The following is a 17726-nucleotide window of genomic DNA, read 5'->3' as shown; positions in this document are numbered from 1 at the left end:
AACAGGATTAAATTGTTAATTTATAAACAGAGAAAGAAAAATCCTGAAAACGAATGGTTTAAATTTGATGGCTGGGGTTTCGTCACTTGTTTAAAGGATGGATGCAGGTCTGCATAAAAGATCAAGGAGATGATGTCCTTGACGCACTAGGGTTGATAGTCCTGAAAAATTCTGCGGCGGTACAAACTTCGGATTGTATAATGCATAAACTATGTGATCAATAAGGAACTAGGAACAAACTATATGATCCATGAGGAACCAGGAAAAACTGTATGATCCATGAGGAACCAGGAACAGACTTTATGATCCATAAGGAACTAGGAACAAACTTTGTAATCCATGAGGAACAAGGCACAAACTATATGATCCTTGAGGAACCAGGAACAAGACATGATGCATGAGGAACCAGGAACAAACTATATGCTCCGTGAGGAACCAGGAACAAACTATATGATCAATGAGGAACCAGGAACAAACTATATGATCCATGAGGACCCAGGAACAAACTATATGATCCATGAGGAACTAGGAACAAACTATATGACCCATGAGGAACCAGGAACAAACTATATTATGCAAGTGGAACCAGGAACAAACTATATGATCCATGAAGAACCAGGAATAAACTATATGATCCACGAAGAACCAGGAACTACTTTACTGGTGGACACATTAAGTGGACTATGTCAGCTGTTCTGTAAGACTGTAAGTAGAAGATCTGCAAACTATAATTAGAGTACTGAGTATTGAGTATACAGTGGTATACTGGATAAATTGTAATGTCATGCTGTCCACTGAATCCACAGACTACCTCTAGAATCATTACAAACTCCAGCTATATTTCTCCTTATCATAACTCATTCGCATTGTGTTGAAGATTTTAGAGTGAAGACTTTCCTGCGGTGGTTATTATGCATTCTTTACGCTTTCCATTGTAAACAAAGAGAATAGAATATATATTAGAGTGGAATTTAGAGAATCTCTCGGTATGATTTTTTCCAGTCCCTTTCAGCCTGAAAGGGAGTTCAAAGTGTACAAATCATGTAAATGTTCACAAATTATATGCAGTAGAGTACATTTATACTGTATGTTCTCTAGACTATCTATTTTAATTTCGAATTTTTTAAAACTGTTAAATAAACTTTATAATGAATTAGGTAATAAAAAACATCATTTGATATATAGTTATAACGGGAAATCATCGTTTGTAAAATGATCATTGGTAAATTATGAAACCAGCCTATTTCATAATTTGGTTTTCTTTTAATATTAATTTTAGATTTTCTAGAAAATGATATTCTAGGGCCCAATAGGTTATATAGCATAAATATGTGAAGTACACCTGCAGTATGGAAACAGTAAAACAAAATGGCCGTTTTACACTTTTTTCTGGTAAATTCCCCTCTAATATATATTCTATTCTGTTTGATTGTAAACTTGATCTATCAAAATTACAATTATTTTATCTTGTTACTAACTTGGGGACCCAGCGTTTCCTGGACAATGAACTTTTTGATAAAAATCAACCACCTCAAGTTCATATTTTTAAAGTAAGCTAAGAACATTCACGTGGTTCATACCGAGATCCCAAAATTTGATGCCAATCTGTCTTGGGGTTCCTGTGTTATGATCGGACATCCAAACAGACAAATAGAGATTACTACTTTTTACACTAGCCTGGGAACCCAGCGTTGCCTAGAAACTAAGTGTTCCCTTATAGGTCGACCAACTCAACTTGGAACTATTAAACCTTAAGCTTTAAACATTTCAGACGTTCTACCACACTCTGATCTTGCCAGTCTAAATTTACTGCACAAAACGTGGGTCGACTCTACACTTGGTACACTTGGTAGTCCAAACTGGACAGTGCGACTGAATGCATATACAGTACATGTTGTACCACCGGCTCGGATTATGCAACTTTTGGAGTGGGGTGACAAAGTTCCTCAATTAAAACTTCAGGCAAATCGGTCAAGGAGTTTCTGAGTTATGATCAGACATCCGATGGCAGACAGACAGATATTATAGATTTATATAGATAATAGGACAGTTTTCCTTGTCAACACTCTAGGGTTGCTCCAGGGATATCTCCCGGTAAAACAACTTGTTCGTGATTTCAGCATTAATATATCCTGGAGAATAACACAGGGGGAGGGCCTGGAGTAGGGTAGAGGAGGAGGAGAAGGGGGAAGGGGGGGGGGTATTGAGTGCATTTAACTATAGCAATTAGCAAAGTCTTTAGTAATTATAGTTGAAAGTATCTTAATAAGTTCATCAAATTATAATCTTAACATGAAACGAAACCCAAGGACCGTTTTCATTTTATTCTGGTATTTTATAGATAAAATACATGAAACAAATTACAAACAATAGTTACCAGCTTGTCTGCAAACTAAACCTTCTCCATAAGAGTCAACCCACAAAACTAGAATTTAAAACCAAAATAAGAACATTTCTGCGGTTCTCCCGAGTTCCCCAATCAAAATTTGAGTCAAATCGGTCAAGGGGTTCAAGAGTTATGATCGGACATCCAAACAGACAACCTGATGAATTACTAAGGAATTAAGTCTGTGCCACAAACTCTTACTTTATAATCCCATATATCTTTAAAACCCAATGTCGTCGACTTTAAAAATTTCAAATTTTAAGTTCTGTTATCGAAGAGTACTCTCAAATTTGTGAGTATTCTTCAATAAAGGAATTGAGTCTTTGCCACAAACTCAAATTTTCTAATCACTATATCTTTTCAGCCTAATGTTGTAAACCTTTGATATTTCAAACTTGGATTAATTGATCTAACAGAATTTATGCTTTGAAATTTCTAAGGTCCCTGACATTGAGTTGTAAAGATAAAGAGATCAGTAAATCAGAGTTTGTGGCAAAGACTCAATTCCTTTCTGACTGTTTATCCAAGTACCCTGGAGTACTTTTTATCCAAATACCCTGAGTACTTTTTATCCAAATACCCTGGATTACTGTTTATCCAAATACCCTGGAGTACTTTTTATTCAAATACCCTGGAGTACTTTTTACCCAAATACCCTGGAGTACTTTCCATTTTTGTGAATTCTTAATGTCTATCATTTCCTTCATCATCATGTATTACGTCTTATTTTGCATCCATTTTAGAGAATTCAATTCACTGATTGCTAATTAAATTGGCCTTTCTTAATATCTCGTTTTTAACCTAATGAACATGAATTTTTAAAAGTTATATTGGAGACTATATGGTGAATGCATGTAACATTTATGTAAATTACATTTTTTTCTGATTACAAAGGAAAAGAATTTTATAAACTGTCTTAAACGAATAAATATTTAAATCTCAAAAGTTAATACTTCCTCTTTCTTCAATTCCCTTCTTTCTGTGTCAAAGTAAATATTGTGTTATATTACTCCTTAGGGTTTGTCTGTGATCAATAAAAGGATAATGATGATAAATATTGTAAAGATTAGTGAATTTCAAAGCCCTGAAATCCTGTTTAGTTGCCTGCTGATGCATATTCCGGGTCCTCAGGGTGTATCTATGTTATCATAAAACAATAAAAAAATACATTCGCAGTCTGCATGGAATTTAAGAACAAGAATTTAAGGTTTTACTTTAAAACTTGCAAAAACATTTTTTTTAAAAATTTAAGAATTGGATTTGGACACTTTCAATAAGGTTACATACAATAAAGGCACAATAAAAAAATTATTTTGAAAAAAGTCCTAATTTCTGTCACTAAAATAGGAAAAAGTCAGAGAACTTTGTACTGCAAAATTTTTACTCTTAAATTTATACTTAAAAGTCACAGTGGGATAAAAGTTAAAAGTATTTGTCCAGCAAATTGAAAGGGGCGAATTTTCTTGCAAAGAAATACAAATTAACTTGTAGATTTTTCGTCAATGAGAAAGTTTTTTATTTTGGACTTTTTAAGGTGCTTTTAATTCACAGATTTTTTTAAATACTTTTTTTCTCGTGACTTTATTAGACGGCTTCAAAAGAAAAGCTCGCGCGCGAATGAGGATGGCTCGGAACAGAACACAAGGAGAATGTGGCTCAGACGCAGGATTTATGTGGCTTGGAATCCCAACCTTGATTCATTTTTCATTCAGCATGTCATTACTGACACTCGTCTCATACTCTAATTTTCTTTTTTAATCCTTATATATTTGTAACCTGATGGTGAACACATTTAATATTTCTAACTTTGACTATTTACTATGGAAGATTTCAAAGTGTATCATACTGAAGGAATTACAACATCAGATTGCAAAGATAAGAGGATTTAAATAAGCCCGTAAAAAACAATATTCAAGACATAATTCTAAATTTAACATTAGTACGTCATATTTTATAAATGTAGACGTAACATTTTTTCTTTATTGAAACATAATATATCTGCCTGTGGCTGTGGTATGATGTTCATATTTTTTTTTAGACTTCCTGAAAAATATTATATATGCCTGAATTATGATATTTAATAATGTTTTTTTCAGACTGTCTGAAAAATAATATATCTACCTGCAGTTTGATACATCATAACGTTTTTCAGACTGTCTGAAAATTAATATATCTGCCGGAAGTATGAGACAAAAACTTTTTTTTCAGACTGTCTGAAAAATAATATATCTGCCTGAATTTTGATATTTGATAATGTTTTTTCAGACTGTTTGAAAAATAATATATCTGCCTGAAGTATGATGCTCTATAGCGGTTTTTTTCAGACTGCCTGAAAAATAATATATCTGCCTGAAGTATGATGCTCTATAGCGGTTTTTTTCAGACTGCCTGAAAAATAATATATATGCCTGAAGTATGATGCTCTATAGCGGTTTTTTTCAGACTGCTTGAAAAACTGAATTTGCTTGAATAAGAAGAAATGCCTACAGACATGGGAATTTAACTCCTGATATAATTATGATTCGTCGTATGGCAACATCTCTTTAACCCCGTACCAACCCCGTACCTATCCCGTACCTACCCCGTACCTATCCCGTACCTACCCCGTACCTACCTATTTGCAACAGATGGCAGCAGCCGAGGAGAAAGTAATATAAAAAGTAAACAATATGCTATAGATGTCTCTTCTTGCAGTCTCTTGTAAGATCTCAAAATTGTACATATCTTTACTCCGTATCTATATTTGTTGAGCTGAAGGCCTCTATGGAAGATCAAATGGGCGATTTCCCAACGGGTCTCTGGGCGTCTAAGAATATTGAGAGGATTTCCCCGGGGAGGTCAAAGCCTAAGTTATTGTCCCGGGGCGTCTATAAATTCATCAAATTCGATTTCCCCGCTCTCTCTACTGACATAATCCAGCATTGATTTATTTCCAACCCAAAAATGAAATATTTTTATAAATCTTTGACATATATGGTTTTGAATGATAATGGGTTTTTAAATATCTTACTATTGGGCGCAAGTGGATTAAATGGGGTTGCTAGTGATCAGGAATAATACATTTAAACTTCTGAAAATAAATTGACAGTTTGGTTACAAAAATGTTGTTCACTGCAAATCACGAATTTTTCTATTTGAAATATGATCACTACTCGAGGGGGGTTGTTTATAGAATTCTGCCGGAGCTATGAAAATATTGGGTTTGGATACCGGAGAATCTTGGTCAAAGACAACGGTGTAAGATATAGAGGTTAATGGTTTACAATATTACTTCATCCATGGGAAAATGTGATAGTGTACTTATTATTTGTCTATTGTTTACTGTTAACTCTTTAGTGTACATACAGTTAAGTTTTTCAGTGTTTGCATCTTGTTTAAAGTAAATATATAATTACTAAGCTTAGCATCTTCTATTTCAATTGTGAACTGTTCTCTTTGTTTACATTGTAAAACAAAAACAATAAATATTTCGGGGATTTTATAAAAAAAATTCGGAGATTTTCAAAATTTTTAAAAATCGAATTTTGTTAGCTAGAAGCAAATGTTTGAAAATTCGATCATCCTTAAACCTTCCCTGGGGTCACGCGAGGTCCCATTCTATCGTTTAGACGTTTATTGGATGCAAAGAAACAGACAAACAAACAAACAAACAGAAACCCAAGCAAAGTATATATATAGATGGTTAAAAAGAAACAGGATATTAGAATATACTAAATAAAAGGGGATGCTCTGAAGATTGTTAATCAGCTTTATCTATTAAAAACCGTTCTTATTCGTATATTTAAAGATAAAAACAATGAAAAATTTGGCAGATTTTCTCTCTTCTCTTATAGGATTTTCTAAAACTTTAAAAAATTGTTTTAGCCGCCGTTTTGATGTTTTAGATTCAAACAGACACGGTCAAGCTAAATGTATATAAACTAGAGAAGGTTAGATAAATAGATAGATTAATATACACAAAATATAAAGCTATTAGAGTAAACTAAATATAAAGCTATTATAATACACTAAATATAAAGATATTAGAATACACTAAATATAAAGCTATTATAATACACTAAATATAAAGATATTAGAATACACTAAATATAAAGCTATTAGAATACACTAAATATAAAGCTATTATAATACACTAAATATAAAGCTATTAGAATAAACTAAATATAAAGCTATTATCTGATCAAGGAGTGATCTGATCTCAGAGGAAAGTGATTAGGTCAGTTTAAAACATTCAGGTGTTATTTCTGAATAAAAGCCCAGATTTTTTGAGTGGAAATTGCTACGGATTGCAGAATTATTCACGGATTGTAGTAGTTTGAAAAAAAAATTTCCATTTTAATTGAATAATCATCGAAAGAATATATACATTTTCTTAGAAAAAATCTGGGAGACTTATATCACAAATTAGCGGAAAGGTTTATTTAATACAATATATTTAATTGCTTCATTAAATTTTATCTAATCGTTAATTATTTAATTTATTTATTATATTTAAGATACTGTTAAGTTGGTTTTCTTGTTGAGTATGAAGAGCTTTAATTTTAATCAAAACTCTTTAATGTCCACAATAATCTTTACTGTTCACGCTTCAATAATATTTTAGAGCTATCGACTGTTTTCTGTCAAACATATCTACCATCTACCATCCTGCACCATCTACCATCTACCATCTACCATCCACCATCTACCATCTACCATCTAACATCTGCCATCCACCATCTAGCATCCACCATCTACCATCTACCATCCGCCATCCACCATCCATCATGTACCCTCTACCATCTACCTTCTACCATCCACCATCCACCATCTACCATCTACCATCTACCATCTACCATCTACCATCTACCATCTACCGTCTACCGTCTACCGTCTACCGTCTATTGTCTACTGTCTATCGTCTACCATCTACCATCTACCAACTTCCCTGTCTACTTCTACCGTCAACCGGCTGTTTAATGTCTACCAGCTATCTAGTGTCTAATTTCTACCAGCTATCTAGTGTCTACCATCTACCAGCTATCTAGTGTCTAATGTCAACCAGCTATCTAGTGTCTAATGTCTACCAGCTATCTAGTGTTTACGTCTACCAGCTATCTAGTGTCTAATGTCTACCAGCTATCTAGTGTCTACCGTCTACCAGCTATCTAGTGTCTAATGTCTACCAGCTATCTAGTGTCTACCATCTACCAGCTATCTAGTGTCTAATGTCTACCATCTATCTAGTGTCTAATGTCTACCAGCTATCTAGTGTCTAACGTCTACCAGCTATCTAGTGTCTAATGTCCATCAGCTATCTAGTGTCTACGTCTACCAGCTATCTAGTGTCTAATGTCTACCAGCTATCTAGTGTCTACCGTCTACCAGCTATCTAGTGTCTACCGTCTACCGTCAAATATGTGAAGAAATGACTAGAATATATTGAAGAAAAAATAGCGTGAAGCAGGAACAAAATATATCTATTGTATTTGTTTTCCTGTCCCTTCAGGCTTAATGTGGTTTTCATCCTTTTATCTTGATGTCTGCAGTCCACACTACTGGGCGGAAATGATATTCTGGAATTCTACAAATAAGGCTAGAAGTGACAGAATTACAAAATATATTTTTATTGTTCTGCTGCATGAATTCATTGATTCATATACTGGAAATCATTAAATTTTGCATCACACAGAATGGGACAGATTTTGCACTGTACACTTTACAGGATGGGACAGATTTTGCACTGTACACTTTACAGGATGGGACAGATTTTGCACTATACACTTTACAGTGAGATAGATTTTGATGTGCAGGGGGGTGGCAGGGCTCAGATTTTGTATTTTATACAAGTCAACCTGAAGCAATTTGAACATAAGATTAGACTCTAGCTTGTATGTTTTCATTAACTTGCCAAATTGAAGAGATAATGGAAAAAACCAGTTTTATGTATTTTGGTACTTTAGAGAGTCTTTTAGGTTTCGTTTCTGTTATAAGAATTCAATCGCGTTTCGGTCTAAATTGTAAAATTCAACAATCTTTGAAGTTTTGGTGTTGTCTTTTCATACTTTTTTATTTTAAATGCATCTGCCGATGTGCTAGGGGAGGGCGCGCGCCCGGCCGCCCCACCCTAGTTGCGCCTCTGCCGCGGGCCGTGTGATCTCATTTATCTAGTCTGCATGTTTTGCTGAAATATTTGATACAATGTTCATAGATACCTCTGGTTCGGTGAATCCGGAACGTAAAATATTTTTTGTTTATACTCGTTGATTTTTCTTATTTTTTTGCATTGTACTTTACAGTAAACTAAAATTAACACTTTCAACATTTTCAGGATTTTGTGAAATACGCCTCTTCAAGAATGTTACTGAATTTTTTTCTTCTTCAGATTTGAAATCCTCATAATCAAGACTACAAATTTGATTGCAAAGTAAAAACCAAGGATATGGGGATCCCCTAAACAGTAGGCCTGCAGTCTGAATAGATTAAAATAAGCTTCATAGTTGTGTGGGAGGGTGTACGTGTGGTGCTTACAGTTGTTGAAAATATCATTGAAATATTTACTTCTTAGACTAATGATATTGAGACTGGAACATTGAAATATTTACTTCTTAGACTAATGATATTGAGACTGGAACTTTTGACTTAATGGGTTAAAATAACCTCCTCGTGGGGAGATTAACAGATCTCTCACTTGTAAATTCGCAAAGTTTTGAATATCGAAAAATCCCTCGACATAATCAGTTAATACCTCGACATAATCAGTTAATACCTCGACATGATTAGTTAATACCTCGACATAATCAGTTAATACCTCGACATAATCAGTTAATACCTCGACATGATTAGTTAATACCTCGACATAATCAGTTAATCCCTCGACATAATCAGTTAATCCCTCGACACGTGAGGAAGGCCGGGAGAAGGAGACTTATTACAGTTCAAATCTACACTACAAATTCATCTCATCTGACATTTTTAAATACTACATTTATAAGTGATTTAACTTTACGTTTGATGGATCTGCATGGTCCTGGTTTCCCAGTGTTTCCGATGAAATAACAGTTTTCCAAGGACAAGTATAAACCTGACAAATTAATCTTATAATTTTAAAAATATCCGTGATTTTTAACATTTTAGTTAATTTATTTATTTCATTCATTCATTCATTCATTCTTTCACCTATTCTAAAACTCACGCAATAACGGGAGAATATTTTCTGAATACGAAAAATGAATAAAACATAGTTCATACATATAGTATTCTTTACACAAAAACACCAGTTTATTTTGTTTTGTTCTTGTTCTGGACCAATGAATAATATCGGTTGCACCAGCAAATGAGGGAGATGGACTTGAAAATGTCATCAGTAGCGCTGTTTATAGATAATTGTATTTTGATTAAAAAATTAATAGAACCACATTTTGTAAACAACGTTTGCATTCCTTTATCCTAAAGATTTCACATAAGTTTTCTGTTTATTAAAAGATAGGATATATAGGGCGCATTTCTTATATTCTTATATTCTATAAATTAAAGCTCTTCGGTTTTTCGTTTTTTTTCAAAACTATATATTTTTTTTCAACGTTTTTTATTTCCACGGGCAACGCCGGGCACTTCAGCTAGTATATGATATAGTAGTAAAACGATCAGAAATATCAGGTTTATGTCGGAGAGAAGCTTTTTTACTGCCTTATAAGGGTTCGTAGAGGACAGTTTATATTAATTTTTCATTACAGAAATATCGGATACATAGTGTCATCCGTGTTTGGCGGGCCTTTTTAATAAAATTATGCAAAGCCGAGATGTCACACTTTTGTGCGTCCTCAATATTCGACTTTATTTTGCGGCCACAACGTTCTTCTCAACAAAAATTTACTCAATAGCGCGTCCTCGCATAGCGTTTTCACTGACAAAACGTCGTTTTATTGTACTAAAAAATAATTGTCCAAATGTTAAAATACACCTAATGGGAGAGTCGTTGATGGCTGATTTTGCTCTAAAAATGCCGTTTTAACCATCAAAATGCACTCGAAATGTACTTGGTCATTGTTTCTAAGTTTAGATTTTCAAAATAAAAAAGATTCAAACATCTGTATACGCCATTTCTTTTTAAAATTTGCAATTCTATCATTGTGTTGTATAAAACGTAAAGATTAAATATTTCAAATTTAATGGGAAAGCTTTGAAAAAGAGACAGAGCACATTTTCGAATATTAGTTCTCTTTTTTAAGCTTAAAACTGAATTTTATAGTAAACTTTTTTATCGACGACTCCCCCATTATTGGCAGTATACCTGCTAGGAACACTTTTTATTATAAAAACGATGTTTAGTAAGCCAAGCTTAAACACACTTTTTTCAGACACACCCTGGACATTTTTTACTTCTTACAACATACTATTCGATACAAATATGTAAACATGAAAAAAAAATCAGCTATTTAAAAATAAAACAATATTATCATTATTAATAGTTTTTGTGTGAATCAATCTTATAATTACATAGAAATAATAATGATTGGTGTAACATATGTTTGTTAACCATTAATTTTAAAACCTCTATAAAATGTCGTCTTCTACTGGAATCTCCTGTCGGAGACAGCCAAACCAAATTTTCAGCCCGCAAATTCCATTGTCCTCCTCCGACGGAGCTTAAAATATTTTCGTTGTTGTGAAATCATTAAAGTTAAGCAAAATATTTTCATAAGAAGCATAAGTGAATTTCGTTAAATATTCAACTGTAATTTTTTTCAGAAGTTAAAAAAACGTATTTCAATACTGATCAACAAATAAGTCCCCCCCGACATAATCAAATAATTCGTAAGATTTTTCTACTATTAACATTTATTATAACATTGTACAAGTAACCATGATCTATAATCTATGTTATTTTTTTTAGGAAATAAAGATTTTGTTATCGAATTTCTGTGACGGGGTTACTCTGTTGTGTGTGTGTTGTTCGGCCATCGGGAAAGAATTGTCTGGGGAAAATAAACATCCCCTTCTGAATCTTGACCGGCCTATTATCCGGATTTGTCTAGCGTGTTGCTGTTATCTGTCAACAATGTTTTATACCAATCTCAGTAAAGATTTAAAGATTTATATATCTCATCACGGTCTCTTAATATCAAATAAAAAATATGTAAAAATAATAAATCTATTTCAAGTTGTTTTTTATTCCGATTTATTTTTTCAACTACTGCAACAATCATAAGTAATCATAAATAAAAAATGTTTTAAAAAATTATAAGAATAAAATAATATAAACTTTGCTCTACGGTTTGTATCTATGTATGTATTTAGCTTGTCTAGCTGTCTCTTTATATCCAATAAACGTCAAAACGGCTAAACCGATCGGTTCAACATTTTTTGTGGAAACTCAAGGTTTACGAACCGTTATCAGGAAAAAAAATTTTCCTGGAAAAAAATCTCTTTTACTGGAAAACGAGGAAAAGTCTAGTATTGTATTTCATGCATCGAATATTTACTCTCGATATTATAACTATGTTTTCATCTTAATCTATGGCAAGGATTTAATGCAAGGAAAGTTATTTCAGATGTGTGTACGCATCTTTTGTACTGCAGTGTACTGTCACTGGGCGTTAATGTAAACACAAGACGAATGTCGAAGCCTGACATGGGATCCATCTTTCACATAAAAAATCAATGAAATATTCTGGTCATAGGAAACTATTATGTGAATTATAAAAATTATTAAAATTAAATGCTTTTAACCTCCTCGGATACTAAACGAACACTGAGGCATCTATTCTTGTTTACAAATTCCGCCCAGAGAGAACTGGTTTGAATATGTACGCAGAGTATACACGACTGCAATTAAATTTCCTTGCATTACACCCTTGACTCAAGCAATCTATATAATAATCTCAATATTGTCAACACTTCAACTTACGCTAATAATGTCAATACATTTACGCAATATTTCTTGAAGGGATTCTAACAGGGAACAAGAATAAAGGGAATGGAAATGACGCTGGTGTGAAAGCCAGTCGAAGTGCTTTGCAGACGGGTTCCTTTTTAAACACGCACACTCTTTTAAGACAGGAGTTAACTGTAAAAGGCGTAAAACGGCCATTTTGTTGTACTGTTTCCATACTGCAGGTGTACTTCACATGTTTGTGCTCTATAACCTTTTGGGCCCTGGAACATATTTTCATAGAAAAAAAGAGTTCTTAAATCATTTTATTTTTTCTGAATCATTTTTCTCTGACAACCTTCATGCATACCTCGAAAGAAATCAATCTAATACGTTTTTTTTCATAAAAAAACACGTTCCTTAATTGTAGATAATCAAAGAGGGTGTAAACTAATATTTTAGAAATATTCAAGATATCAAAATATGGTCCTACTTTTTTTACACCAAAAATTGAGGATGGTCATGAACTTGAATAGACAGTTGGACCCCTAAAACTCTGAAAGATAAGGCCGAAATTTGAATATTTTTCATGTTTGTTGGACTATATTCAAGGTACTAATGCAAGGAAAGTTATTTCAGAGTTGTACGCATGTTTTGTACTGTAGTACTGTCTTTGGGCGGAAAGGTAAACACAAGGTGCCTGACATGGAATCCATTTTTCACAAAAATAATCTATCAAATATTCTGGTCATAGGAAACTACAGGGTGTCCCAAAAAACATAGGAATTCAGTGACGAATTCGATATCGTCTTTTCAAATAATTCTTTGATTTAGTATAGTGATACCTACTGAGAAAGCTGTAATCTGTAAGAGTTTCGTCTGCTATGTTTACATTTTGTTTGTTTATGTTTTGACTGCATACGGTTGTACTTAGTAAAACAAGAAAATTGCAGTATACAAACAGAGTAAACTTGTCCGTATTCACTGTTCATCATGCGGAGACATGATAGACACATCTTTGCAGTCTTTTACCCTTTTCATTAAATAAACTCTAGCAGACATAATAATATTATGGCTTTTGAAATTAGGTATAACAATGCTAATTCATAACGAAGACGATATCGAATTCGTCACTGAATTCCCATGTTTTTTGGGACACCCTGTATGTGAATTTTCGAAATTATAAAAAATAAATGCTTTTAACCTCCTCGGATACTAAACGAACACTGATGCATCTATTATTGTTTACAAATTCCGCCCGGAGAGAACTGGTTTCAATATGTACGCAGAGCATACGCAACTGCAATTAACTTTCCTTGCATTAGTACCTTGCTATATTTAAACTTAGTACTTGAGTCTGATAAAAGATAAACAAACTGTTTTACTTTTTTATTCATAAACATCAACGACCATTTAATTCAGAAGATTCTGGAGCTCCATAAAATGTGAAGGACTATGAATAAAAAACGGCTGCAGACACTGTGGTGTAACTGTATAGTTACCCAAAATGGATGAAATTTTAGAGACAATTGTAAACTGTACAGAATTAATTTAGTCTTTCTCTTTACATTAATCCCCGCATGCCCCTTCTTCCAAATCCCCATGAATGAATCATTATTGCAGGTAAAATATTAAGGCCTTTATCAGATTATCAAATTTTTTGCAAATGTTATGCTGAAAGAGTTTTAGGGCTTCATTAAAGTCTCATCCTTTTGTGGATAACACTGTAATGTAGAATAATTGCATATTCAAAAACAAGTAGAAAACAAAACTTTATTACTTTTAATTCAACATTCAGGGGCGTATGAGAGAATTTGTATAGGGGGGCACATGTTGTGCCCCCCCCCTTGGCAACATTGTGCCCCCTTTAAACCCCTTTTTAAAAAAATATTGATACCTTTTTTAACTATGTATTCTATGTAAACTATTCGATCATATAAACACTTCCATATAACAAATGTTAATAAATTATACATGTAATTTTCTTAAGTGAATTCATCAGACACTTCCTACTGTGGTGTAAGCTTCAATGGGTGAAAAATAGAGATGGAAACGTTTCTTAAAAATATTGAAACATATTGTATATATATAAATAATGATATCAAAGATATATTTACACTGAAAGTATAAGTGAGTTAGTAATGTAAAACCAAAGGCCAAGGGTTTGCGACACTTCAAAAACGCCTCGGTCTAGAAAGGAGTTGATTCTTTGCAACAAAACTCTGATTTTCTAATCCCAATATCTTTGAAACCCAATGTCGTAAACCTTTGATATTTCAAACTTATGTTATTTGATCTTACAAAAGTCATAGTTTGAAATATCAAAGGTCTACTACATTAGAATCCAAAGATATAGGGATTATAAAATCACAGTTTGTTGCAAAGACTCAATTCCTTTGATGTATAATTTTCCTAGCTGGATCTCATGTGGTATTAATATTATAACAACTGTATGAGTAGTGAGGTAAAATGTTTATAGTAAAAAGTCAATGCCGATTTTTAACAATTAAAACTTTTTATTGGATTTGCAAGTTCCGCATTTTCTTAGTTTAAAAGTTTAAAAGATAATATTTTAGTGCTCGGTAAAATTGATGTCAAAATGCCAAGAATGTGACCAGGACAAACATTTTCTATCTGAAACCTGAAACTTCAGCTTGATTCTTTTCCCTTAGACATTAGAGCAAAAACAAACAACTTTTTACGATTTAGGTTAGCTATTTTTTTTGTCAGTTTTTGGACTTTTACAACCTGTAACAAGATCTTAGCAACTGTAATATGACGGTTTTGCAATACAACAAAAAATCTGAAAGAGGTTTGCAGAAAAAAACTCAAAACCAGTTTTCACATACACCAGTATTTCGAAAAAACGTTTCACGCACAGTTTCACCAATCTGTGGGTAGGAGGGTAGGAGGGTAGGAGGGTAGGAGGGTAGGAGGGTCAGCTAGAACTAATTTTGCATAAAGATTGCCAAGGTCAGCCACCTCAGGGTTTTATAAATTCGACAATACCTCTTTTAGTTACAGAGTTATAACTCTTCAAAGTCAAGACGGTCGAAATACTCCTCAGAGTTTCAGACAAACTTAAAAGATAATTTCTACCTCCAGCCCCCCCCCCCTACGCATGCCTCCTGATGGGGGGGCACCCATAAAAAATACTTTAAATCTTTCTTTTGCCCTTAACTAAAGAGGTTCCATTAAAAAACTTTAATAAATACTGCCTTTAGTGTAAATATATCTTTGATATCATTTTTTATAATACGATATGTATCGTTTCTATGAAAATATAGATATTTTTAAAGAAATGTTTCCATTTCTATTACTCACCCATTGAAGCTTACACCACAATATTTAGAGGAAGTGTCTAATAAGTCCACTTAAGAACATAAAAATTTATTAACTCTTGTTATATTGAAGCAAGGTTATAATTTAAGTGTGTATCAATATTTTTTCAAAAAAGTGTTTTTTAAGGGGGGGGCACAACGATTTTCGTACGCCCGTGCCCCCCCTCCCAACAAAATGAAGTCCTGAGTGAAAAAATAATCATGAAATCCATTAAAACTCCAAATCATCCCGCTTATAATTGAAGTACACTTTGAGCCCAAAACTTAAGACAGAGTATCCTTATAAAAACTAGTTTTAAAACCCGGGTTTCACGGATGGGGTTAGACAGTTTTGTAGATATCAATATTTTTGTTATGAAATATTATATTATTTAGTTTCTTCACATATACTGTACAAATCGGTTCCCAAGCTAGTTTGTCATAAAGTTCATTACTTCTAGAAGAAACCCCGTGATTTTTACTATCATTCTGTTTTGAATTTTGAGAACGAGTTCCAAAGACATTAATTAGATTTAGTTTAGTGTTATGCCATACTATCAAAGTGTTATAAGATTCTATTAAAGTTTTAGGGCATTCTATCAAAGTATTGTCAGATTTTTTCACAGTTTGTGAGATTCTATAGAATTGACTCCAGATAACGATTGGTTAAAAATTCTCGTTAAGTTTCGATATGTCGAACACATGGATTTCTAACAACAGTGTATGTATACTGTACCCCGTAGAAAAACTAGTTTATCACTCCTCTCCCTATATTAGTTATAGTCAAGGGGAAATATTCAGGGTGTCCCAATAAACATGGGAATTAAGTGACAACTTTTATATCGTCTTCGATCCATGTAACATTTTTTCATGAACACTAATTGCAGTATTCCAGTTTACATATCAAATATCGAAAACGCCTGGTCTTGAGATTTACACAATGTGGTCTACTATTTTTGTATCTTCAAAATTTACGGAGATATTGCAAAATTTGTACAAATTTCAATTTATTTAGAAAATCAAAATTGTTAATTTCTAATATTTTGGTCAATTTTTAAGATACGAGAAATGTATATATATATATATATATACAGACCACTTCTTTAAAAGTTCGTAAGACGTACAGTCTCATTTTTATACTTGTCATGCAATAATTATCAGAAATCAACGACGACTTCCAAGTCGTCCCTCAATTTGCGTGTTTATTGGGGGACCCTGTATAAGAATCGAAGGTCTGATCGCTGGATTTTATAGATTCTAAGAATTCTCTTTAACCGTTACTTAGGTCAGATCTTAGGGACAGTCCTGAAGCGTATAATGTGGCAAATTCTTCAGTTGTATTACAACATAAATATTTGAATTTTATTAGGGCAATTGGGGGGGGGGGGGGGGAGGAGGCATGAATGGGTCGAAATTCTTAAAAAAAACAAATGGTCTCAAATTTGCTAAAAATTCCAGCCTGCAAGTATTCAGATAAACACGCAAAAAAAAATATATTCGCATGAAAATGAAGTTTATGCAAGTTCATTCTAGGCTGACAAAATATTTGACAAAACATGTGAAAAACTGTGAATAGCAAACACTATAAACTATTTCTCCTCCTTCAACTATCAAACCTTTTTTTCAGCGCACGGCAATTTATACCGCTGTGAGGGATTAATCGAAACTCTTATATTAAATTAATCTAGATTAATTGACAGACCCTGGATGATGTTGATTGTATCAGTTAAACCGGAAATATTGAGGATTGGTCTCTCCCAATCATTTATCAATCCCGTCTTGTCATTCTACTCCCCTCAACGAGTTGTGTGTAGCGGGTAGAGCAGGTTCAAATATACATTTTTAAATTCAAAAATTAAGTTTTTAGGTAACTAAACTTTTTGACAGGTTTCAATATAACAATTTGTTCGAACTGCCGAAAATTTGGTTCAAATATGAGATATCCTTCTTTCTTCAATGATATAAAATAATTGAGATATCCTTGATTTGTCAATGATATAAAATAATTGAGATATCCTTGTTTTGTCAATAATATAAAATAATTGAGATATTCTTGTTTTGTCATTGATATAAAATAATTGAGATATCCTTGTTTTGTCAATGATATAAAATAATTGAGATATCCTTGTTTCTTCAATGATATAAAATAATTGAGATATCCTTGTTT

The 17726-nt window shown here is 33.0% G+C and overlaps 1 protein-coding gene across 1 annotated transcript in view; it reads left to right on the top strand.

The window, feature by feature from the left end:
- Positions 1 to 393: 393 nt before the first annotated feature.
- Positions 394 to 17726, top strand: part of LOC111696367 (axoneme-associated protein mst101(2)) — a 25011-nt gene continuing 7678 nt past the window's right edge. Inside the window, exon 1 of the mRNA XM_023465959.1 lies at positions 394 to 709. Coding sequence (XP_023321727.1) covers positions 394 to 709 — 316 coding nt within the window. The remainder of the gene's footprint in view (positions 710 to 17726) is intronic.

This window comes from Eurytemora carolleeae, unplaced genomic scaffold (genome assembly GCF_000591075.1).
Source record: "Eurytemora carolleeae unplaced genomic scaffold, Eaff_2.0 scaffold28, whole genome shotgun sequence".
NCBI classification, from domain to species: Eukaryota; Metazoa; Arthropoda; class Copepoda; order Calanoida; family Temoridae; genus Eurytemora; species Eurytemora carolleeae.
Note: the sequence above shows the minus strand (reverse complement) of the source record. Positions and strands in the feature narration are given on the sequence as shown.